The sequence below is a fragment of the Salminus brasiliensis genome, chromosome 18, assembly GCF_030463535.1.
Source record: "Salminus brasiliensis chromosome 18, fSalBra1.hap2, whole genome shotgun sequence".
Classification (NCBI taxonomy): Eukaryota; Metazoa; Chordata; class Actinopteri; order Characiformes; family Bryconidae; genus Salminus; species Salminus brasiliensis.
This window is the reverse complement of record NC_132895.1, coordinates 22,771,297-22,797,459: the sequence shown is the minus strand read 5'-3', so window position 1 is coordinate 22,797,459 and position 26,163 is coordinate 22,771,297. Positions and strand designations below refer to the sequence as shown.

Below are 26,163 nucleotides of genomic sequence, written 5' to 3'. Positions count from 1 at the left end.
GAAAGGATGAGTCAGATCTGACTGTTCGTCCTGCACACTGTTGGGTGCCACTGCATACTAGGGCTTCACAATTCGGATAAAACACTAGCAATGCTATTATATTGCTAAATATTTCAACTGCAATACATCTGCAGTACACTGAGTCAACAAAACATCCGCAGAAACATTGGTTGGGGGGTTCACTTTCATATTGCGGAGACAGTGATTTTGATTTCCACTCACTGAGCATCTTATTAGAAACAATCTTCTTACACTGGTTGGGTGTCCTCCTTAAAACAGCCTCAAATCTTTGTAGAGATGTTAAAAACACACCTTTCAGATTCAGCTCTGTGATACTACATACTTGAGATGTACCACAACTCAAAGGTGTGCTACTGGATTCAGATCTGGCGATTTGAAGGCCACTGAAGAACACTGAACTCATTGTAATGTTCATGAAACCAGTACAAGACGGCTTTTACTTTTTTGTTACATGGTGCACGATCCTGTTAAAGTAGGCATTAGAAGAAGAGTAAATTGTGAACATGAAGGAACGCACATGGTCAGCAATAATACTCAAATTGTGGTACTGACATACCAAAAGTGGCCTAACTACTTATTTCTCCACACCCTTACACCACATCCACCAGCCTGGACTTCGGACAAGGCACAGATCACAGTTCACAGATTCATGCTGTCCATGCCATATTCTGGCCCTACCATCCATGCATCTCAGAAAAAAAAAAACAAGATTCATCAGACACAACCATGTTTTTACAGTCGTCTACTGTTCAGTTTTGGGGAGCCTGTATGCAGTGCGGCCTCAGCTTTCTGGCCTTGATTGACATTAGCAGAACCCAATGTGATCGTCTGTTGTTGCAGCCTATCCACCTCAAGGTTCAGCGTGTTGTGCATTCGGAGATTTTCTGCTCAAGAAAATGCACAATTGTACAGAGTGGCCATCTGACTTACTACAGCCTAGTCTGGCCATTCTGTGTTGACCTCTCATCAACATGGTGTAATCATACCATTCTGAGTAAATGCTAGACAGTGTTGGACTGAACCCCCAAAGATCAGCAGCTGCAAACACTCAAACCACACACAACCACCACTGCTGCTGCTTGATGTTGCGAACCCGCATGATTTTGTGCACTGCACTGCAGCCACACAATTGGCTGATTTGATAATTACACAAATGTCTAAGTATATATTACTTTCATTAAGCAACCTTTTTTATTTTTTCACCCACATATGTCTAGCTTGATTTCCTTTTTGTCCAGTTTTGATGATTGTGATGTGTTATTGCATTAGTACTTGATTCAGTAGGCATCACAAAGCCCTGAAATTGTATGCTTGCTTCCTCAGGCTACATCTGTAGCATCCCAACTGAGTTCGCTTTTCCACAACAGCTGCTCCACTGCATTACCCTTGAGGCGTGAGAACATATAGGCTGGTTTCAAACCAACTCCTCCAACTTTGCTAGGATGTATCCATTTAACGTTCTACTCAAGCACAGATGAACATTTCACTTTAGCCATCATTTTATTTTGACTTGAGCTTGCAGTGCTTGGGCTCCTCACCTCTCCGTTAGTGCTTTGCTCTGGTTGTCGCGTGCGGCCTGCAGGTCCTGCTCCAATCGCTTCTTCTCCGTCTCAATCTTCTCAGCATCGTTGGGCGCACGTTTGCAGGGCTTCACGTACTGCAGCTCCTTCAACAGCTCCTCTTTCTCGTTGATAAGGATCAGCCGGTCCCGTTCAGGGTCCAGCAAGCCCGGCCATGCCTCGCTGTCGAGTTTTGCAATCTGGACTTTTATGTTAGCAATTCTGAATGAGGAGAGAAATTAAGGTAAAAATGCAGTGTTTTCTAAAAAGAACAAAATAACAATATTTTCCAATTCTGTGAATGATAAGAGAGACAGTACCTTCTCTTCGCCTCTTCATATTTCAAGCTCAGTCGTACCTTCTCAGCCAGCTTATTAGAGCTTGAAACAAACTGGGTTATTGGGAAGAGAGACCAGAGAAGGCATTTAGCTTTAATACCAAAAATGTAAGGAGTAAGGAGTACGTAGACTGATTTGGTGAACCATTTGGCCTGTTTTTCCTGGACAAGGATAATGCCCAGTCTTGTACTAAAATGCAATGCCAGTGATGAATATTAGAACCTTTCTACAGTGTATGTATATGTTGGTGGTAAATGGGAAGAACTGAACTAGTACTTGAATGAGGGTCTTGACCCGAACATTCTAATGCTGCTAAGAATTATCCCAATACAGTATGGGCTAGCTACTATAATGTCAGTTTATTTTCTGTGGATATTTGTTATTTCTGGAGCTTTAAGTGTACTTTTCACATTCTCTTACTTCGGCAGGTATGTCTGTCTGGGACTCTGCATCCGAGTAGAGGCGAGGAAGTGACAGGTTTGAATTGGCGAGGGAGGGGCTACTGGCCCAAAGCTCAGACTGAGAGCCATAGTCCAACTGGAAGCCATCCTTCAGCACGGCTAGTTTCTGATAGAGAACATGGACATAATGAATAGATTAGCAATGCATCACAAAGACACTTCTTCATGACTAATGATTGTAGTATTGGCTATTGCATTGCTATTCCATACGGGTAAAAAAAATGGACCTACTCTGATAATTACTGGTACATAGCTGCAAATAGCTTAAAATAGCCATGTCTAGGATATAAACAATGTGCATCTTGCACTACCCACACAGGTCTGTTCCAAAACCTTTCAATAAAGCACTGTTCGGAACACTGTCAAATTATGACACTTTGTTTTTGCATTTTACAGCAATTGCACAAGGTGCGCCTGAATGCAGAGCAGTGATAATGAAGAGGGATTAAGATTATTTACTCTCATTTAAAGTTCGAGGACATGTCTGCCACTACAAAGAGACATGCTTAGCGTGGCTAATTAAGATGCATTACGGTCATTAGTATTTCCATCAAGTGTGATGAAGAGTTATGGAAAAAAGCTCATTCAGCACAATAAATACAGTGGAGACTCAAAATGTACAATTATTCTTCAGTGTGTCTCCCTTTTAATTGGAAGCACTAAAATCAGAACAACATTAAAAAGGTGCCCTACAAGGGAATGAAAGTGATCTCTAACAAAAGCAAAACAGTCCAATTCTAACCCCCACCGTTACGCAACTGTCTTGACAGCCTGGATTCTAAATGCAATGGCGACTTCAGGTATAATATAGAAGAAAGGCTAAAAAGACTGGGAGTTAACGCCAGTTGAGGAGTCGGATGAGGAGTCACTCTTAAGGTACATCAACAGAAAATCATCAAAGCATCAAAGTCGATGAAGCTAGCTGTGCGCAACAGCTGACCTGGGAAGCTGATGAAGCTAGCAAGGGTCTAGGTTAAAAGCCAACACTACCAGATACCACTACACCATCTCGTCAGCTAGCTAACTGCACACAGTGCCAAATGGACACTGAGAAGACCCAGGGAGGACAGCGACACTGCCCAGTAAGTAAGACCCTGGAATTCTTGTTACGGTCTTAAAAACTATGCTAGGCTAGGGTGATGTCAATAAAAGCTGATCTCATCAGATAGGCTTGTAAAACTTCATTTGAAGATTATTGAGTATTTAAACAGCTTGGAGCATGGCATAAAAAACACAGAATAAATTCAGTCAGACAGGAGAAAGGCAGGGGCATTCATTATTTAAGAACAGTCCATCCTTCCATATGCTCTCTTGAACAGTGTGCGCAAAGCAAGGGATCAGATAAAAAGACAAGAGATGAAAAGTAGACAACCCTACAGTCTATATCTATTTTTTAAAATGATAAACTAACTGTGTAAACACTCTGCCATTCCCTTTCAAACTGTCTTGTCCTGCAAAATCAAACATGCTATCCTGCTCTGTCCTAAGGGGCATGCTTTAGTTAATCAGTTTCAGAGAGAGAAAGCATTTGCCATTCCATTAGACTGCAGCAACACTACATTTTTACCCTATTTAGTATTAAGTGCATTCTTGCTGTATTATGCTGCACATGTGGATTGCTAGAGGTATGTGTGAGTGAACATACCCTTCAATGTAAGGCCTCACCCTGCTCAGGCAGCCACTCTTGTCTTCTCACAGTCAACAAATTACCTCACCCATGACATTCTTTAACTACTTACCCATGTCATGGTCTCTCACGTACCACATGAAACATCCATTCCAAATCACTGCAATTTCACAGCACTGTGACCACTTCGTTTCGAATCATTCAAAGATGAGCTGAAAGCCAAATTCGACCAGATCTTTGATTCCCACCACTTTTCAGATTTCAGAAGGTTCTTGTTGGCTACTCACTGAGAGCAGCGTTTAAACCCTATTCAGTTTGAGTCAGCTGGTGAAGGGAGGTGGTGTTAACAATTACCTGCATGAGCTCCTGCTTCTCCCTCTCTCCAGAGCTAATGGCATCTTTAATGGTTCTGACCTCCTTCAGGATGGCTTGGGCTTCGTGCTGTTTGTAGCCGTATGAGGTGCTGGAAACCTTATGGTCAATTCTGAGGAGCAGGAGAGAAAAAAAGGCAGGAGCCTGAACACGTGTGAAGTGACAGGGGAGCAGGGAATATTTGCAGTTACAGCCAGGAAAAGGTCATTCTTTCTCAAATACGTTTGCTTATGGACCTAGGTTCCTTTTGTGGCTCTGCACAATATGTTCTTGACTTTTAGCCACCTTTGGAGACACACTACAAAGGGCTGTATACATGCCAGAAGCAACATTCAAACCAGTGTTGAATAAACGAAAGCTGCTGTTTACCAGCAGCCTCAACGCACTCACTTAAAGGAAGTAAGAAGCTCACACAAAGTCAAACATGAAGTCAAGCTCCCTAAATGTGGACCATGGTGACACTTAGTGATTGACAGGTTTTCTGAAGCTCGTCAATTTTAAACTACTGTGTAGATGTAGAATCTACACATCTTGTGGAGGAATCTGTGGTCAGGGTGGACTCCATTTAGAAGAGGCAAGCGGCAGCAAACGCAATCGTCGGCGCGCCGCCCAAGCAACAGGTCTGTCCACATTCTTCAGCGCAGGGGAGAGGGAGGCAGGGGAGCACAGGCAAGTCAACAAGAACCAGCCCAGCCATTTCAAGCCCTACGCACAAGCTGAGAAAGCCCAAGACCGCAAGTCGTGTCAACTGGGGCTTTCCAACTGGCATTAAACAGGGCGGATTGGGGGGGGAAACGGTGGAAAACAGGGCTCATGTAGGTCAGCGGAGAGAGTCTGCTTGAGCTCCAAGAAGTTGTTCTGAAGTATGTTGCAACGGTAAACTGAGAGAAGTGTGTCACCAAGTTGACACTGTATACCTTTATGAACAGTGTAGGCCCACTATAAACAGAGCTGTAACCTTTGTCTTGATGTGCTTGTGTTTGCTTGTTTCCTGCTCTTTTAAAATGGCATTTATCATAGATACTGTGTATGTCAACACGATTTAGAGATTTTGAGAAAGACGTCAGTAGTAGAAATCATCTCATATTTAGCTGCCATATGTGGGCTCAGACTTCAGAACAACATTAAAAAGGTGCCCTACAAGGGAATGGAAGTGATCTCTAACAAAAGCAAAACAGTCCAATTCTAACCCCCACCGTTACGCAACTGTCTTGACAGCCTGGATTCTAAATGCAATGGCGACTTCAGGTATAATATAGAAGAAAGGCTAAAAAGACTGGGAGTTAACACCAGTTGAGGAGTCGGATGAGGAGTCACTCTTAAGGTACATCAACAGAAAATCATCAAAGCATCAAAGTCGATGAAGCTAGCTGTGCGCAACAGCCGACCTGGGAAGCTGATGAAGCTAGCAAGGGTCTAGGTTAAAAGCCAACACTACCAGATACCACTACACCATCTCGTCAGCTAGCTAACTGCACACAGTGCCAAATGGACACTGAGAAGACCCAGGGAGGACAGCGACACTGCCCAGTAAGTAAGACCCTGGAATTCTTGTTACGGTCTTAAAAACTATGCTAGGCTAGGGTGATGTCAATAAAAGCTGATGCCTCGCTCTCATAACTACACGACTTACTATTCTCCTGTGACACTTGAAAATAAAGGTGCTTCAAACGGTTATTTGAGCGATGCCACTTGTTACATTTGGTTGTGTGTGTGAAGAACCTCTATTACAAAAAATGGGGCCTCATTCCTTAACGGTTCTTAAGGAGACTTTTACTCTCAAAGCCCTAGGACCCTAAATCTGAGCTTTCTATCTAATGAAGGCTCCTCAGGGAACCCAACAGAAATGTACAAAGTATTACTTATGAATATCGCCAGCATACCGCTGAGCCATCACAAGGCTAACATGGCTCCGTCCTTTCTTTGAGTCTGAGCAACCTCGAGTGCTAAAGCTAACCCTGGCGAGTTAAAGCTCAAGCCACGATCTGGGGAGCGGAGAGGCCATGGTGTCTGTGGTGCCATGGTACCTTAAACAAATTTTGTTCACCAGTGATGGAGGGCTGTCAGTCACGCACATTCATCAGAATATTAAGACTACACCTAGACCATTCTTGCAGAGTGTGAGGAGTGTTATCATATTTCTGCTTTGTGTCTTCTCTTTAAACTTTCCTGAACACTTCACTTAACATGCAAGTTTAGTATTATATAAAAAAAATGGACAATGGAGTCCATATTTATATTATGGCAACACTCAAACAACCATTTGAAGCGCCTTCATTTTTTAAAGAGTGTTAAAATTATTAACTGAATAAATAACAGCCTTTAGTTTAAGGGGTTAGTGAAGGAATAAGCCTGTGTGATGATAAAGGTCCTTTTTTGACTCTCAGGAGGTATCCAGAGTGAAAGGCAGGAATTTGTTAAACACTAGAGCAGTGAAGCGCTCGCCTTGCTAGGCGATTGTGTAACAAGGTCAGGTTGCACTTACTCTTTCAGTGTTTCAAACCCCTGCTCCTTATAAAGCAGTTCCTGCCTCATACAGGCCAGATCTCTCTTCAGCTTATTTACCTGAATAAAAGAGTGTGACAAGGAGGGGAAAAAGAAGGGGGGGGGGGGTGGAGAGAGCGGGACATGCAAAGAAAAAGAGAGACTCTTTAGTAACTAGCACTTTTATACACACACACACACACACACACACACACACACATGAACTGTTAAAAACTGAATGTACTCATCACATAGCCTAAATCATACAGACCATAAAAGCAAATGAGTGTTCCAGGCATTCCTTACCCTACTTTTTGCAGTCACAATCTCTGCCTTGAGAATTTCAGGGTCATATTTACTGCTTGATGAGGATCTGGAATTTACTGTAGAGATAAGAGTTCAAAGGCAATTATGTTATCAGTCATGTATGCCATACACTCTGGCATTTCATAGCGGTGCATAAGAACTGCAAACTCAGTAATAATTCAACCACTTTTACAACTGTGGAGGAGTTCCTTTGATCTAGCAAGCTCAGACGTCTGTCAGTGATGCAGAGGAATACTGGAGGCTGAGAGGAATATGTAAGCAAATGCATTGATGAGGCATTACGAGATCCTTTGACCAAAAATGTAAACATCATGAGTAACGTAGCATGGACCAGTTAGGGTAATCTCATGAATGGGCCATTGTGGCTTTCATGAATAGCAACATCAGCATTCTGGTTATTCACAGCCTGTCCAATGATACACACAATGATACACAACTGAAACAGTTCTTCTGGGAAATCTAGACGTGTCAAGATACATCAGTTTGGATTTTGAAACCGATACAAAGTGTAGGATCTGAGATCACATGATACTATGTCCAAAACAATAAAAACATTCATCAATGTCTGACTACTGAAGGACTGTTGTCCTAAAACACTGATTAAACATACACTAAATGGACAAAACTATTGGGACACGCATTTCTTTATCGTTGAATTCAGGTGTTTCATTTAGTCCCACTGCCACATGTGTATAAAAAAAAAACAAGCCACAAACATTAGTGAAAGAATATGTGGTTCTAAAGGGCTCACTGAATTCCAGCATAGATTTTCCATGATCATCTGTGAGTGGTATTATTGAAAAGTGGAAGTGTTTAGGAATTACAGGACTCAGAGTGCCACAGTGTGTCAGCACTATTCGGGTTGCATATAAGTCACCAACCCTCTACTGAATCAATAACTGCAGAGTTCCAAACAAAAATCAGCACAAAAACTGTGCGCCAGGAGCTTCATGGACTGGGTTTCCATTGCTGAACATCACCAAGCACAACGGCAAGAACTGGATGGACCGGACTCCAAAGCAGTGGAAACCAAGCTTCTGTATCTAGCAGTCTGAAGGACAAGTCTGGGTTTGGCAAATGCCAGGAGAACTTTACCTGTAAAGTTTGGTGGAGGAGGGATAATGCTATGGGTTTCTTTTAGGGGTTCTTCAGCAGTGAAGAGAAATCTTAATGCTTCAGCATATCAAACCATTTTGGATAATTGTATGCTTCCAATGCTTCCTTTGTGGGGCCAGTTTGGCGAAGGCCCTTATCTGTTTCAGCATGACTGTCCCCCAGTACACAAAGCAAGGTCCATGAAGGCATGGTTGGGGTGAAACTGGTATGAAAAAACTTGATCAGTCTGCAAAGAGCCCTGACCTCAATCCTATTGAACACCATTGGGATGAACAAGAACAGAGATCCCTCCTGGAGGCCCTCTCCTCCAACATACAGAGGAGACATATAGACACATGCAAACATCTTGTAGAAAGCCTTCCCAAAAGAGCTCTCATAGCTGCAAATGAGTGGGATAAACCTCAAATTAATGGATTTAAAATGGAAGCTCATAAAAGCTCCTGTAGGCGTCTCGATACTTTTGTCCATATAGCGTAGTCTTTGACTAAATTTCAGTGTTACTAGTAAACCACCCATTGGAAAATATTCTTGTCTAGGCTTAGCCTTGATCTAAGAAACTGTCTTTAACCCATCTCTGCAGACATGCCCGGAGTGGTCAGCTTTTGCTGCAGTACCCAGGGAGCAGAGATTAGGGGGCCTTGCTCAAGGGTCCAATTGTGGCATCTTTGCAAACACGGGTTTCTAACCCAGGTTCCTACACCCACCCACCCACCCATCCATCCATCCATCCACTTACACACACACACACACACACACACACACACGCCTTACAGCTGGTCTGTGAAGAGGACTTGTCCCTCCAGGCATCGTTGAGCTGCCGAAACTCTAGCTGGGCCAGGCGGAGCCGCTCCTCTTTGACCTGGTAGATCTCCTTTTGGGCACTCAGCGCATCCTTGGCCACATTGAGGTACTCCCGCAGCATGAGCTCCTGTTCATGCTGCCACTGCGCCCGCGGGTCCTCCAGCTGGGTGCTCTCTGAGTGACAGAGAGCATAGCAAGAGTTAAATTAAAGCACATAGACCGGAGGGAAAAACACTGACAGTATAGAACTTGGCATAATTACTTCTGAGAGTGACAGCAGATCAGTAACAGTTACAGATAATCAGGCGGAAATGCATCCTAGTGCATTGAACACTCTTATCCTAAAAGGGGCTGTTGAATATGGATCACTGTGTAGAACTTACTTGTGTTATGGTCAACATAATAGGCTCCAATTTTAGGATCATAGGCCTCCTCCCAGCCCACAGGCAACTCATCTCCAATACAGTCAGCAAAGGTCAGGGGCTTGGTCTGCCTGCAACACAACACACAGCACTCAACAGTTAGCAATCAGGATTAAGGGAAGTCCAGTGCTGTAATGTCATCACCCATGCCTGGGAATCTTCTGTATGGAGCCTGTCAGTGGTCGTTGCCACCGTTGCCACAGTGTGTGAACACGTTTTGTGTGTGTGTGTAAAGCAAGAGGGGGAGGGGCGGCGGAAGAATGTCTGCCTATTCACCTCTAGGGTGCTCGCCGAGCACAATGGCCGGAAACTGAGGCCTGGCATTCCACAAGTCCTGCTGACCCATCGCCTGGAGGTTTCTGAGGCAACACACTGTGGGCCTCCAAGCCCAGCGCTCAGGACCACAGGGCAGCGGTGAGGACGCACACACAACACTGCTGTCACACTTGGAAGTGCCTCCCAGCAATTGCCAACAAAGCACGCTGGCAAACCTTCAAACGCAAGCTAGCACCTTGCCTTTGGGAACCACAAGCTGGACTACTTGACAACAATGAAAGATCCCACTCATTAAGGCTGCAGGGGTGTGTAGATTACTCTCTGTGGGTCTGACTGAAGTTAAAGAAGCAGAACAGTGGAAGAGGTCTGGACAATATGGACAAAACACTAGTAATGTGATTACATGTGTTGGAGTTGGAGTAACTGTCTCTGCTGTCCAGGGAAGGCTTTCTACTAGTTTTTAAGAGCATTGCTGCGAGATTTGATTGCATTCAGTGACAAGAGTGTTATTGAGGTGGACAATCACCACCCCACCCCACCACCATCCATCATTCCAGAGAACACAGTTCCACTGCTCCCCAGCTCAATGCTGGAGGGCTTCATATTCCTTTACTCTATGCCTGGCATAGATATTGTGCCAATAGGTTCATGTTCATCTGTTCCAAAGAGTCCAATCTTATGGTAAACAAGCCGTAAACAAGCTGTGGGTTTGTGCACATTTCCAACCTGTGTCAGCAATGGGTGCAACTTAAGAACAGAAGACGAACACGGTCCACCATGGATGTTCGGTTAGTGCGCCTCGGCTGTTTGTGTTTGTCTGGAAACGTTTGACCGAATTTGACATGGTTGAATTTGTGTTTGATGTTCGGGCACTTGGCCATGCCTTACAACAGACTTTTCCACAGGCAGCTGTGCATCCACTGAAACTCCGCTCGCACTTTCCTGGTCAACAAAAGGCATCGTTTTAGATGGTGGAAAAAGAGGACTGTCTTATTGCCAAAAACCTCACATCTAGCACTTCCTTGGGGAGATGTAGTCACATTATTGGTGTTTTGCCATCTTATATAAGGTGTAAGCTTTTCCGAAAGCTGACGGTAACTTTAAACCGCGAGAAGACGACAAATATGCTTGGAGAAACGCTCTCTCTGGGATGGTTTGATGCAATTTCCTCCCCAAATCACTCTAGCCCTGCCTGGAGATGCTGCCTCAGTGGAAGTTGGCCGGCTTTACACGTGACATGTGCTAGTGCTTTTTCTCCTAGCTAGTGCTTATTCTCCTGATTGGATTGGGCCTTCTCTTCCAAATCAGGTAGAAAAACTGAAAGATTATGAAGAAAAAAAGTTGTTCATCATTTTCATCTTTTTCTTTAGTGCTACAGAAAAGTTTCTAAGGAGCTCCGATACATTCGTACATTCATACATACAGTGCCCAGCAGCAGACAGGAAACACCTTGCCTGGAACACAGAGATGTGAACCTGAATGGGTCCAAAATTATCATTTGGCCACTGATTTTAATTAAAATCTGTAGGTAATTCTCTCGAAGGACAAGTGAAAAAATACAGACATGGCTGATCCGGACAGAGGAGCCCCCATGAGAGAGAAAATTACCCCAGGATTGACCGGTGTGCCACAGACAATTATTTTTCAGAACGTGCTAAAACAGCTGCCAACACTAGGTTTGGTCGTTGCACTCTGGCCTCTGAAGCAGGTGAATGCATTTATTAAAAGGGGTGTCCACAACCATCTGGACACATAGTGTACATTAAAAAGTCAGCGATTATTAAAACAAGAGAGTTAAAGATCATAAAGTTAGTATTAGTATTACTTCAGTCAAACATTTTTTCTTTTGTTGGCGTATATGAACACCCACATGAAAGCTCATCTGGAACTGCGACTACTCAAGATGCCCACAGCACACAGTAAAAACACTGCAACTGCTAAGAGGTCTAATTTGCATACTGCAAAGACCAACACAGTGATATAGACAAACAACCATTTACCATGCTGTCCTAGAATGAAACAAACCATCGTATAGAACAGTCATGTTTTTGGGGTGGACCTTCATATTGTCTGACCAAGCAAGAAGTTTCAGTGGGTACAAATCTTCAGCTGAAAGCAGCAATGCAATTCTACCCTAAACTTCCAATTGAGAAAGCTGGTGTATTACTGGAGTAGATGTGAAATGGAGGACCTTGGCTAACCCTCTGTGCTCTGGAACCCAGACCACTCCTCACAGCAGGGTATTACCAGCGGGTTAGCGAAGCCTCTCTCTGCTCCAAACTACACAGGGATCCTTTGAAAGTGAGAAATCATCCAATAAAAAAAACCTTCTTCCCAAGATTCCTCCGCCTTGCTTGCAATACCAGTAAGTCCTGTTATTAAAATTCAGCACATAATGATTACCAACACAGTATGAAGTGTAAACCAGGTTATTTTCATAATCAAACTGTTGCCTAAGCACATTAAAACCTCCATTTTGCTCACTGTACGATTCAAGATGAATTCAGAACGAATCTGGCGTATCCCCTTGATTTTTTCAGCGAGCTGGGAGATGTTGTCTTCCACCTCGGCTCAGGACTTACAGAGAGCGTGAAACTGAAACGGCTCCTTTTTCACTTTATGAATAATGAAACGCCATGCAGAGACCCCCATGGCCTGTTCTAAATTTAACTTTGGAGAGGAGGGAACGCTTCGGAGATGCTAACAAAGAAGGAGGCAGCCCAGCAGATCCCATTATTTCTTTTTCTTTTTTTTCTTATCTCTCCACCGTGCTGATGCAGGCCTGTGATCACAGCTGGCACGGCGGCTGGTGGGTGCTGATAGCTGGTTCCAGATCTCATTAATCTCAAAGCTCTGTAGATACATGCAGCCTGGCTGAGATCTCAAACACAAAAAGACCAACAGCAGTAAATCAGCAAAGGCTCTTTTGAAAGGCCTTTAGAAGAAGACCAGAACAGCTAAATTGCTTCATAAAATTAACAAAAGTTTGTTAATGCAGTAATGCTGACTGTTTACAAATGGCCTTTTCTCTTAACATGAGATTTAGTGTTTAGGCTCAAAACACAATCAGCAGTACTTTTTCAAACTTACGTATGGATAACGTGACGAATAGATAAAGTAAAGCTTCAAATGGCTGCTACCACTACTTTGTTTAAGCTCGAAAACTTTTATCCAGATTTCTAGATAGTTACAGAATCAGAAATCACATTAGCAAGTCAATTTGACCCAAGTTATCAACAGAACATGGTTTTTGAGGTAGGCAAGTGATTATTATAGCAAGCACTTTGCATTATGCTAACTGGTAAAGTATGAGCTCCTAGTACTTGCTAGCAACATTAGCCTCACAGTTCCTGTGCAGAACTAAAGATGAACTTCAGACCCAGACATGTTTAGTTCAGAACCTGAATCCAGCCAAAGATCTTTTTTTTTAGCAGTCTTGAGTCCAAAGCCGACCAAGGACTGACATTAGTTTGTCCAAACCCGTCCCGAATCAAGGGTAATCAGAAGCAGACAGAGCCCACTGAATTAAAATTCAGTCTAAAACCAACCCACCATCAACTAGTTACAAATAAAACTGGACATTACTTAATGATCAGGCTGCTCAAAATATGGTGTTGTAACAATTAAAGCCCTTTTCAGTGAATTCAGCTTAACAAAGTAATTGATTAAATCATTAAAATACCCATAATGCTCATTTTATAATTCTAGACAGTTTAACTCCTAGTATTTTCTACTAAGACTAATTCAGCATCTACACGTGTCTCTTATAAGTCAAATAGCTACTATGAATTATTTGAGGGGGTCTGAGGTGTGCATACAGGTCTGTGGTTTAAAGGGTTAACAGAAAACAGCAAAAATAAGAGCTGCGCCGCAATGAATGGCATCATAGTATACAGTGGCTGTGCACTACAGTCAACAAGCTATGAAGCTCAAGATCAACATCAATTCACCCACTGTGGCTGGGTGACTGTTGATGAACACTGTTCTCCTCCGTCCCCCGAAAAACTGCAGCAGAGGAGCGCAGGGAACCCCTGTGAAGTCAAACGCTCAGAGCCCGTGCTCTAATGCAAACTGACAAAGCGGGCGGCCGAGTGCAAACGCGGGGCATAGCTAAACGATGAGTCAGACACTTTCATTCAGCACACTCTATAAATTCCCTGTGTCATTTATGAGGCTCCAACCAGCGTCGTGCCGCGCTCAAGGTCCGACAATAAAAGGCCGCTGCACCCCTGACGACGGGCCAGCTCCTATCTGAGCGAGAGATAACATTCCATTTACCTGAGCGAATGTTTTCAGTGCGTCACGGTGAGGGAAAATAAACAATACGGCCCTGTGTGGAATGCAAGTGCTTCCCAGGGAAACGCTTTGTCTTGGGCGACTTGTCAAGCTGATAACTGTCCGGCTCCTAATCATTATTCTTTCAAGAGCTGCTGCGCTTGTTTGCAGGACACTGCTCGCCATTATGGCACGGCTACGTAATCTTATCGCTCTCCCTCCAAAATACTCCGGCCAGAGCCAGGCACCAACCGGCACGGGAAAGGCTTAGAAAGAGGAGATGAAAACCAGTACAACCCAGGTGTGCCTTACACGAGGGAGTCACTAAGCAGTTAGGAATTTGCACTGCTCCCCGTTCAGAAACAGAACAACCAAAGTCCTCTTTGCACACAGCAAAAGCTGAAGTGTCCACCACGGCCAACTCTGCAGCACTGTGTGCTACAGTCATAGGTAAGAAACAGTCTTACAAGAACGTACGGGGGGGGGGGGGGGTGATTTATATGATTCATAATTCAATGCAATACAGCAGAAATAGGGGCAATCTGCCTTGTGTTAACAAGTCATTAAAAAGTACAATATCTCAAACCAGTACAGTTGTGGTCAAAGAGAGGCAAAATGAGTTACAACATACTTTTTTTTTTTAACAGTGCACAAGTTTTAGGGGCTTTCTGAAATCAACACAGGGTCATAAATACACAGATATGGTCACAAATATCCACACCCCCACTTAAATTATTCATTTTGTGGTGCTGAAAGTTCCAAAATGTCTCCGAATTTTCCAAGGCCTGTTAACTTCCTGTTAGTGGTCATGACTGACTACAGCTGGAAGCTTATCTCTGCCCACCTAAAAAAAGGGTTTGTTGGACAGCTTTCTGATTGGCCAAAAGATACAGTACAACTGGTCCAAGTCCAAGGAGCTCAGTGCAGGTTTCTACACAACTGCAGATTCCAAGATCAGCAGCTCAAACAACTGCACATAAGTAAAAGTTGTGTCCACTTTGCCATGGCCTGGACGAAGACCCAAACGGTCACCCTCAGCTAGGAGGAAATTGATTTGTATGGTCAGGAACAACCCAAGAGCGACCAAGGCACAAGCTGCTGGAACACCAGTATGACTGTCTACAATCAAGACTACAAGACTGAGAGGCTCCCATCCAAGAAAGAAGCACCTGCTCCAAAATCAGCACCTTCAAGCTTGACTAAAGTTTGCAGCTGATCACATGGACAAAGAAAAAAAAAACCTTCTGGAGGCAATTTTTGAAAGGAGAGGCACTCAACCACAGAACGGTACCAACTGTTAAGTATGACTGAGGTAGTAACATGCTCTGGGGCTGCTCTGCCTATAGTAGATAGTGGATTAATTAGGGAGAACTACATTAGCATTCTTTAGTAGATCCCCAAACCATCAGCTAGATGGTTGAAAGTTGGGCACAAATTGGTGTTCAACCAACCATTCTTAAGAAAAAACAACTTCTTAAAACCCCCTTAGGCAGTTTCCACACAGATTTTAATGACCCCCAATGTTTTCTTAGCTAGGGTTTTCGTTCAATTTAAGGACAATGAGATCCATCATTATAAGAGCAGAGCTGAGAATTCTGTGGATTATAAAACATAATACATCTGACGTGGTATTTTTCTTAGGACCTTTCTCAAAGAAAATTCATAGGAAGATACTGGTGACTGAGGCACAACGACCCAAAACACATCAAATGTGATTGTGGAAAGGATTAAGAAGGTTAACATGAAGCTTTTGGAGTGACCTTCCCAAATTCCTCACCTCAAACCTACTGAAAATATGTAGACTGTGTTTAAATCTTAGGTTTGTACCAAAAATGAAACATATTTACTACCAATTCTGTCAAGGTGAATGGTCATACATCCAAGTCTCTGGGAGCATTCTGGTTGTTGACAGCTACCAAAAGTGTGTAAAAATTGCTATCGGATATTTAACCAAATTAGGAGCGCTGTATGTATATTTTTGGTCCTGCACTGCTTTTAACAACTTGTACAATAAATTTTAGGGGTTTTTTTATGCACAGTTGTATGTGGTCACTCATTTTGCCACAGAAAAACAACAGTTCAAAGAAATCATAAATACAATAATGCTATGACATCCATGTGCATGATCAATGTATAACCTTCTGATCACAACTTTACACTGTATTTTAATTTATTTATATATATTTTTTTTTACAGTGGTTGAGTCTACCCAGCTTCCATGAATCTACAATCTGCATTCTCTGCACTCTCGGATACATACAGGGCATAATGCCACCTCTTAAGACAAAAAGCTGTTTCAGCTGTGATGATCCAAGACTGCAGACTTTAAATTCGCATATTCAGCAGCGCAACACAATAAAAACGGCCAAAGCCATAAAAACACTCAAAAACATATTCACAAATTAGCACAGCAGGTGCCATCCTAAACCAAACAGTACTTCACAGTTTAACCAAACATGACCAAGCCAGCCTCTACTCCATCACCTCGAGTGAGCGCTCAAGCAGGCCAATCATAAGAGTGCTCAAAACAGTGCCTGAGGATGTCAGCAAGGTAGAGCCTCTGTGGTGCTGTATTTTTCCAACCTTCAGCCAAACCTGTCAAATGAGACCTCATTATCATCTTAAGGAACTATGTTTCCATGAGCGTTTTTTTTTTATTTTATTTTTTATTTTTTTCAAAAGACTCAGTAAGTCAATCGTTAAAATGTAAACAAAGACATTTTGCGTGGTTTGATGTGCAAGATGTAAAAGACTGAAGAGAAAGTTACCAACTCAAATTTCTACAATGTGGTAGCGGGAGGTAGTGGCTACAGCCTGTAGTATGTAAACACTGGCATGGAAGAATGTTCCACTACAATTCCCACAATACCATGCAAATCCAAACTTTACCTGCTAACGGTTAACATAAGGTTTTCGGGCGGAACTTGCACTTGTAAAATTTGGCCTAACATTATCAACACCCACAGCTTATCGCGTATCATGTATTTGCCGTATGACTGTGCATGTGCAAATACACATACCATTACACCCCAAGTAAGGATGCACAAGAATATTAGAATTGGGAGATAATTAGTTACTGTTTAGTAACTGTTAGTTACTGTAGCAGTTGGGTTGGGGTGGCATAGATATATAGAGTAGATAACAAGATTGTTGTCATTCTCATGGTAGACTAGGGTTCGATTCCCCTGCTGGAGAAGCATGCCACATCAAACCAAGCAGTCCTTGTATCGTGGTTCCAGTGTAAGTAGCTCTGGATAAGAGAACCAGGCAAATGTCATAAATGTCATCAAGCAGATGTTTAAATTCGACCAATATTTCCAAGCCATATTTGTTGACATTTCCACCAAAGCAGTGTTTGACCCACAATGAGCATATTGGTGCACTGCTAGTAAATAAATCGTAATGAAGAGATAATCGAGATGAGTTTAGAGGCATTAAGCCTAAATATTTCCAATCAGCCTCATCCTGAACAATTCTGACAGTAGGTAGGTTTCTCCATAATAGTGCATTTCACCCTGAACCTCTCCGAATGACGGATTTCATCTCAAGGATTGTATTATCTAAAATTTGTTGAGGACTCAAAAAAATGCTCTAAAAAAGACATACCGGTGAAGCCTATTCAGAGCAAACAGACCATCCCACTGCCTAATTAAATGTTAAATCAATCATTACGAGGTGCTGTTATGAAATGGACTGGATGTGTTGCCCAACACTAGCAGTAGAATAAAGATTAGAAACATCGCTCAGATGTGTGTAAGCCACTGATTAACTGTCTGTGAGTAACAGTACCAGCAGTGCTCTACTGTTCAACTAGAATTTGCAACACAGGATTAGCGGTTAAACTGACAGGTAAACTACACAATCAAGGTGGTTTAAACACATACTTGGTGGGTGGAAATGAGGGAGCACAGAAATGTGAATAGAATGCTCCAACTGTTGCTCAGCAGGGGGAACACCAGCAGCGTCTATATGGGATGGGATGTGCTGTGGAGGTGGGAGACAGGCAGACACACTGACAGATTTGGGTCAGGATTTGAAACGTTGGTAATTTTTAATCAGCTCCTTTGATGCAAGGCAGTCTGCGCAGACACCGAACATCAACGCAATGGCTTGAAAGCCTTTCCATCCTGCCTTTCTACGCGGATTCTTGCATGACAGCCTCGCACAGTTCAAAGGAGATTCATGCACACTGCACAGACTTCCTTCTGGAGGAGATAAAACAATATTTTTTATTAAAAAATAAAGGACAAATCTGAAGATGCGCTGGAACTCATACATAGAACATAACAGAGACTGAAATTACAGCGTAACTCATTCATCCTCTGCTCTGTTCTTTGAAGGCCTGAGCTCAGACACTGCGCCGCAGTCTGGAAAATGTGCATTTAGGCTGCTGTTTACTCGTCCCTGTTAACGTTTGCAGAGCTGTGTGGTGCACTTTGACCTTGCTGTGCACCTTGGCATGCAGTGAAAGGGATTTGGAAGAATCAGCCCTCGCTTTTGCACGCCTCTATGGGCAGTCCTCATGCAGTACTTTCAGGAATGTGTCCTAGGTACTTGTTTACAAATTTCTGCCATCTTGGTTTCCTGGCTACAGCCAAACCTGTTGCACCGCACAAAGGGAGAAATATGCGGCCAGACCGTCATCATCTTCCTATTCAGTGAGCTGAGAGGGTGAAATTAGCTAGAGGGAGTAGTAGTAGTAGTAGTAATCCCAAAACATGAAATGAAATAAATAAATAAATAAATAAATAAATAAATAAATAAATATTAGGATATCCCTGTTGCAAAGCCACTGTGAGAATGCAACATGATCTAAGCCAGCGGAGCTGGGAAATTCTCTAATAATCTCAGGCATTCCTGCAAAGCTTTCAAGCCGAAGTCCAAAAAGACTTCAGTTAATGGTGAAAACTGCTTCAGTGATCATGCCCTGTTAAGCCCGAACACCAATGAGAGACGAAAAACACATCATTTGAGGTTCCCGATTCCTTCTTTCCAGGACACTTTTACTTTGGTGAATGGGAAAGCTGGAGAAAGCTGAGGAAAGCTGAGGAAAGGGGTGGTGTGACAGGAATGCGGGTGAGCTGTAGCATGATTCATGTGTGACCAGACTCGAGAGAAAGGGTCAGCAGAACTAAAATAGCCACAGCTGAATTCTGCAAAAGCAGGCAGGAAATGCCAAACACAAAGAAATGCAAGCCCAAGCCCCCCACTGTACAGCACAGACCATACCTACCTATCCCTGGGGTCAATCCAACTGGTGGTGTGGTTGATGTGGTCTATGTAGTAGACCTTCCCGTCAAAATCTCGGGCTTCTTCCCAACCCTCTGGCAATGGTAACTCCTTCCTTGGCATGACCAACTAGTCTCCATGTAATATGCCCGCTAAATCAATCTGAAGGCGAACCATGTGTCGTTTCGATCTAACGCTAAAACAGCGCCCATGTGCCATTAATCGACGAGGAGCGCGAGGTGTCCGTGTTTGGGAATCTGAGGATAATCCATCATGGTTCAGGGTGCTAGTCCAGTCGTGTTCCCCGCTCAGATCCTACAGCCTACAACGGAGCATCCTCGTCCACCATGCCGCAGAGTCTGCTCTACAGTCGTGCATAATAAAGCGAAGACGGGGGGAATCGGTTCTTGTAGACTAGAGGGACTCGGTTACACTGAATTTATCTAGACACCCATTAAACACTCGGCTAGATAACTCCCAAACCCAGGCTGTCCCAGAAACTTTGTTTTTCGTGAGGAGAGGCAGCTAGCTAAAGTCTAAAACGACAACCGGGCTCAAAGTAAGAGTTAGCTACTAAAAACTTAAAAAAGGACTAGAGTCCAAATTAGACAAGTCTGTTGTTCGCCCAACACCCGCAGAGAGAAAATCCACCGAAAAGAAAAAAAACATGCTGGAGTTTTTCGCTCAGTGTCTGTCCACCATGTTTAGCTAGCTAACGTTAGCGACTGCTGCGTTAGCCTGTTAGCCAGCACTAGCTGAGGGGAGACCTCGCAGGGTGGGCTCGAAAACAGCTCGCTAGCTGCTCCGCACAAGGCTGGTCCTCTCTCCCCGCTGGCTTTATCTGTTCTCCTGGGTCTTCACAACCATTTCTTCAAAAAGTCGACACTTTTGAGTCGCATATTTCCCCCCAGGTCTCGCTTTTCCTTGAAGTGGTTGCGGTTCTCCCTCAGTTCCCAAACCAAGCTCGGTCGCTATGCTGCGGTTGGATGAATGGCGTCATACAGGTGATGACCGTAATTCTCCCAATAGCGGCTCCACAGGCAGCGAGAACCCTGAGGCTACCTGTCCACAGCACAGCCGAGCCCACCTTCACTAACACCATATCTGGAGTTTATTCAACTGTATTATATATAATATCATATCATATAATATAGTATACATGATTAAACAGTGTTATATTATATATGGAAATAAATGGCTGGGGTTTTTTTGCATTATGGCACATGATATTAGATTTTTGATACTCTTATATTAATGATAATACACTGCAGTTCATAATTAATTACAGTTACATACTAAATAAAACATTAGATTTTTTCTGTATTTGTATATACATATATTAAAATAATATAATTAATATATACATTTATTAAAACAATTATAATATACTGTCCAATATATTACATTATATAATTTACTTTTAAACACTTCCTTTTTAATTTCCTATTATTCGCATTATTTTAACTGAGGATAATAAACCTGGCGTGTCTATGTAAATGTCTTTAAACTACATATTGCATATGAATTTAAACATGAAATTACAATATTCTGAAGTTTATTTTATAGACACCATTCCTGTTTAATTTCGTATTTTTTCACATTATTTTACATGAAGATAATAAAACTGACGTTTGTATTTATGTTTAATATATTTGTATATGTGTACATTATTACGGGCCTGTAAAGCCTTTCTGCCTTGCACTCAGTGATTCCAGGTAGAAGAAGCGGATAAGATGGGTGGATAAATTCTAACAATTTTGTTAATTTATAATATACAGCAGTTTACATTAAATTATGTAATTTAATATCATTTAATAACATTCTGCCATGTTTTATTTCATACTAGTATAATATTTAATAAGCAGGCAACTAAACAGGACAGTTTATTAATAAAAAAAAAAACATTGTAATCTAATTTTGTAATATCAGCGTTTGCGAAACGTCAGCATCTTTCCCGCCTTTACAAGACCAAGCTCGAGTGACGTTGACTGGTTGCCATAGCAACCGTTGCGTGCGGTTTTTTTTTAACGTAATTTTTTCGATTCTTTTTGTAAAGCCGCGGTAAAAAAAAAAAATAAACGGCGCGTCTAATAAAACACATCATTATTATTATTATACTACATTCACACCTGGTCAAAAGAAATTCTCCGTTAAACAACAAAGTCAACAGCGTCCGCCTCCACCGCTGAATTAAAAATGCACAACGCCCTCCGATGGAGGAAGGGTGAACAGTGTCTGTGTGCTGGTAGTGGAGGCTGATGTGTCGAAAGGACAGTTTTACAGGAAGGAAAACACTGACATGTGCCGGACACGACTGCTTCAAATTAAATTAACTAAATTAACTAAAACTAAAACTAAATTAACTGTTTTCTGATTAATTATCTAAATAAATAAAAAATAACACAGGCTGCAGCCGGCTAAACAACCCTTCTACACCCAAACAGAGCATTATTATACATGTCACATAGAAAGCCATAGTGGATTCAGCCATGTGCTTCACGACTTCCCGTTTACTATTTAGGCCGCTATTCGTGTGTAAGACCTACAGATCTATATAGTCTTATATAGCTATTAAAATCACATTTATTGTCACGGCACATTACACTGGTGTAAAGGTGATTGGAAAAATGTAGGTGCATACAGATAAAACACAGATATTTACAAATATATAAATATATATTATATATATACAAAACATATTTACAAAACATATATACACATTAAAGTATACTATAAACACACTATACATACTCTCTATGTACATTATTGTACATTGGTTTAAATGTACAGGTTTGACATAATCTGAATGTTTACATTACTATTTACTAAAGACATTGTGCAGAAGTGCACTATATAGGGAGTAGGGCTGATGTGATTGAGCCATTGCTTACATGAGAAATGGCATGATTTGTCCGAATATTGCCAACTCAGAGGTTTCTTTGAGATGCTAGTAGAAGAGACCCATGACCCAGAGCTCCTAATCCTGATGAACAGTGGACACCTATCCCTTTTATTATTATTACTATTACTATACTTTATTACTATACTTCACTGTTTCAGGTTTATACAACAAATCTGATTGTACGTACTTACCAAGTTTTTGTGAGATGACATGTTAGAGGAGAGAACACACTCAGCTTCACTGATCCACCTTTTACACCTTTTACATATATATATATATATATATATATATATATATATATATATATATATATATTACATATTATTACATATATACATACATATATTTTTAAAATCTGATTAAAAACACATTTTATGGGGCCTTTAACTTTTTTTAACATAATTTTATTGCATTTATTACATTTCGGGCTAATGTGTATTCCCAATATTCTCAACTATCAATTACAGTACAATAGGTCTATAATTCGTCTCTCTATAATTAGCTCATTATAAACCCATTTATTTCATTATAAAAACGTAACTTTATGACTTTTACTAAATTATTCATTATTTCAAATGAATAATTTCTGTCAAATGAATGTTTCTGTCCTTGTAATATTATCTGAGCTGAGAAAACATTCAAGCAGTTTGAATTGCTTGAAAAAAAAAAAAAATAATAAATGACAGGTTGTAATAATGTAACATTGTAAAATGGTGATGTAACAGTGGGGTAAATGATATCCAGGAAGTCCAGGAAAGGGGACCCTAAACAGACACATGGGCATGTGTACGTACTTTTTGCTTTTCAACATTTAACAGGCAGGTCGTGTGTCATAATGCTCATATATCATGTTAGACACCTCATGTTAGTCAGCCCAGAAAGACTCAATTAAAGGGCGAGTCTCCTTATCAAATTCATCACTCCTACAGCATCAGGAAACCATTCGGCAACTCCCCACCAAGATAACACCACACTGACTCTCTCTATGAACTCCAACTCAATCCAACGTTTTTGTAGCATTTAATACCTGTATCACAGACTAAACACTTCCAATGTAATTCAAATAATAATGCATGAGTTCGCTAACTAATATTTTGAGTAGGAGCAGGGTTGAAACATTGAACATTTGAACTGTGTTGTCAAAGAGATTTGGAGAATGTCAAACCATTATTTTTACAAAGAGAGAATTTGTGTATGGGGTTGAATAAGGGACTGGGGGACAATAGAAAATGCTGCAATATTTAGAATATTTTTTTATTCATTTAGTTTCGAAAAACTACATCCTAACGTGTCACCAACAGAACCTCTGGAATCTCTGTACACTGTGTAGGAGAAGTGTAAGTAACGTAAAGAAGCCCCACATTAAATACTCAATCTTCTTAGCTATTTTACCAGAAACACCTTCCAAATCTCACACACTAGCTAGGACAAGGACTAGGACTAGCTAGGACCCATGACGCAATGCTGTGTGGAGGGTCAAGGCTAGCATGTCCTAACTTCCCTGGACAGCTGAACACGCTTGCAGGAGAACACTAACTGCCAGGGATTCAGGAAAGACCAGGAGACGTACAGTCATTTAAACTGAGCTGACTACCAGTGATGATGCTACACACTGCCAGCTTGTTACCAGCTGCAGGCTGCATGTCAGACGTGTAGCAGATTTACTACTTTACTAAACCTGGAAAACATCTTTAGCATCTAAATATGTAGGCTTGTGTCTGCATTACACCCATGTGGGTAGCTTGGAGGCAGTTTACACCTGGTCACTTCATGTGTCTAGTTTCTGGAGTGTCTCTTGATGAGATTTTAGCCACACGCATTTACAGTTGGTAGTCAAATGCGTCTCCGGTTGCTTGTTTTGGAGGAAATACGCAAATATGCTTATTGCACTGCTACTATTTCTGGTGTTTCTGTTGTACTGGGTGGAGTTTTGGTTGTTGAATGTGCCTTGGAGACATGGGTGCTATAACCTTGCTATAACATGCGGCTCAAACTGCTGCTCTATCCATGTCATTCCCTCTCTCTCTAACTGTCGTTCTCTATCTCTCTCTCTCACTCTCTCACACAGACAGAAATTCTAATTTGATAATATACAGGCAGCTACATAGATCTTTTAAATACGTGCAGATCTTAAGGATAAACCTATAAAGCAAAGTTCAACTTTGGAACATATTTGCGGGAGGAGTGGGTTTTGAACACTGTCTTTATTTGTCTCGTAGGCCTCTGACCTGAGTGACATTGCCATAAGGAACTCTAGATGGGAAAAATAAGTGCTGTTTACAAATAATTGCTGCTGTCACACTTAACAAAACTTGCTAGGGGGCTCTCGGGTGGCACAATCATCTAAACATTCTCAACTATCATGAGTTTGGTCCCCGGAACCATCCGTGCCACAGCCATCCGTGGCTGAGAGCACAACTGGCTTCATTCTCTTTGGGTGAGGATGACCCTCTGTCATCCCGAGTCTAGTAGCATTGTGTAATGTGGGAGACCTACATTACCTAGTAGGTGGGAATTGGCCAAAATTAAACTGTTTGGAAAGATTTTTCCATAGAGGAAAACAGCTTAGACCCAGAATTCCTTATTTGTGCATGTTGCCAAACACATAATGAGATCTAGGCCATCTGCTGCTGTATTCGAAACACTTTTAATTACCATTAATTTTACTATAGTGAACATTTCTAACAATGGACTGTAGATCACATCATGCTGAAACTCTTGTTTCTAGCTACAAACTGCAGTACACGCTGGTAAACCATGGAACTGAATACATTAAAGGACCCATATGCGACATTTGGGCTTTTTTCCCCTGAGGTCCACTGATTGGAATTTCTGTGATTTTACTTCCCCGATATTTTCTGACTATCCATCTTCTTGTTACCCCTTAGAAGTAAACAGATCTTTTGTCTTTTTGTTTTTTAGGACTGTGCCTTTAAAGACTGACCTATGTAAATGATATGTGTTTTAATTGGCTGCCCTGTATGCCCTGCTTTATTCAACAAACAGTCTTAGCTTTAACCTTCCTACCTAACTTACGTGTGAAATGGTTATACTATAGCTATACTGATGGAGCTATACTGATGTAGGCTGAACACACAGATACACGTAAATCACAACAATATTGAACTCAAAACGGACATTTTTGAGGAATAAATTAAAAATGTTACCATATATTTCTGTACCTGGTGCTCTGCCTACTATTTTTGTATGAAACTAATATTTTAAGTAGGAACAGGGTGGAAACAGTAAGCTTGACATTGGACATTTGAACTGTGTAGTCAAAGAGATTTGGATAATGTCAAACCATTACTTTTTACAAAGAGAGAAATTGTGTTTTGGACTGGGGGACAATAGAAAATGTTGCAATATTTAGAATAATAATATATTTAAGTTATATTAATATTAATATTTTTTTCAGTTTTTAAAAAAATACTTTTAATAGTCTCCTGATGTCTCCTGTAATAGGATGGATGGTTAAATGCTAACATTTATCAGGAAACACAAGCTTTATCTAGCCATATATGCTAATGACATGTCAATCCATATGTAATGCGAGTCAAATTTTAGTGATTTTTCTAAAAGATAATATATGCCATAGGGCACCAAGTCCTGAGATAGGCCAGGTTGCGTCTGGTGTTGTAAAGGTAAGTACCCCAGCTGATTACAGCATGTCTACAAAAACTACACTACGAGTTCTTGCTCGCTTTCTGGAGAGCAGGAGAAGACACTGATCAAACGCATGGCAGATAACGCTCGCTGCCTGCTGCTCATCTTCTAAACATGAAGATAATGACTGCTCTTTAGTATGTAAGTCATTACAGCTGTATCTAAAGGATATCTATAACAAAGGACTGGCTCTGTTTCTTCTTTAATCACAGAGCAAAAAAATACTGCATGGTCTGCGTGCTGTTGGTGACTCGCTACTGCAGTAGTGGGCCAAGAATTAAACATGG

General features: G+C 41.6%; 1 protein-coding gene across 2 annotated transcripts in view; it reads right to left on the bottom strand.

Annotated features, from left to right (window-relative positions):
• wwc1 (WW and C2 domain containing 1) overlaps window positions 1-20,257 on the bottom strand; it is a 36,054-nt gene extending 15,797 nt beyond the window's left edge. For both annotated transcript variants that reach the window (XM_072661660.1, XM_072661661.1), the window contains exons 1-9: window positions 19,313-20,257; window positions 9,490-9,599; window positions 9,077-9,280; window positions 7,169-7,245; window positions 6,864-6,943; window positions 4,361-4,490; window positions 2,339-2,485; window positions 1,901-1,971; window positions 1,560-1,802 (exon numbers count right to left, since the gene is read on the bottom strand). In XM_072661660.1, the coding sequence (XP_072517761.1) occupies window positions 1,560-1,802; window positions 1,901-1,971; window positions 2,339-2,485; window positions 4,361-4,490; window positions 6,864-6,943; window positions 7,169-7,245; window positions 9,077-9,280; window positions 9,490-9,599; window positions 19,313-19,431 (1,181 nt within the window). In that variant the 5' untranslated portion in view covers window positions 19,432-20,257. The remainder of the gene's footprint in view (window positions 1-1,559; window positions 1,803-1,900; window positions 1,972-2,338; window positions 2,486-4,360; window positions 4,491-6,863; window positions 6,944-7,168; window positions 7,246-9,076; window positions 9,281-9,489; window positions 9,600-19,312) is intronic.
• Window positions 20,258-26,163: the final 5,906 nt, after the last annotated feature.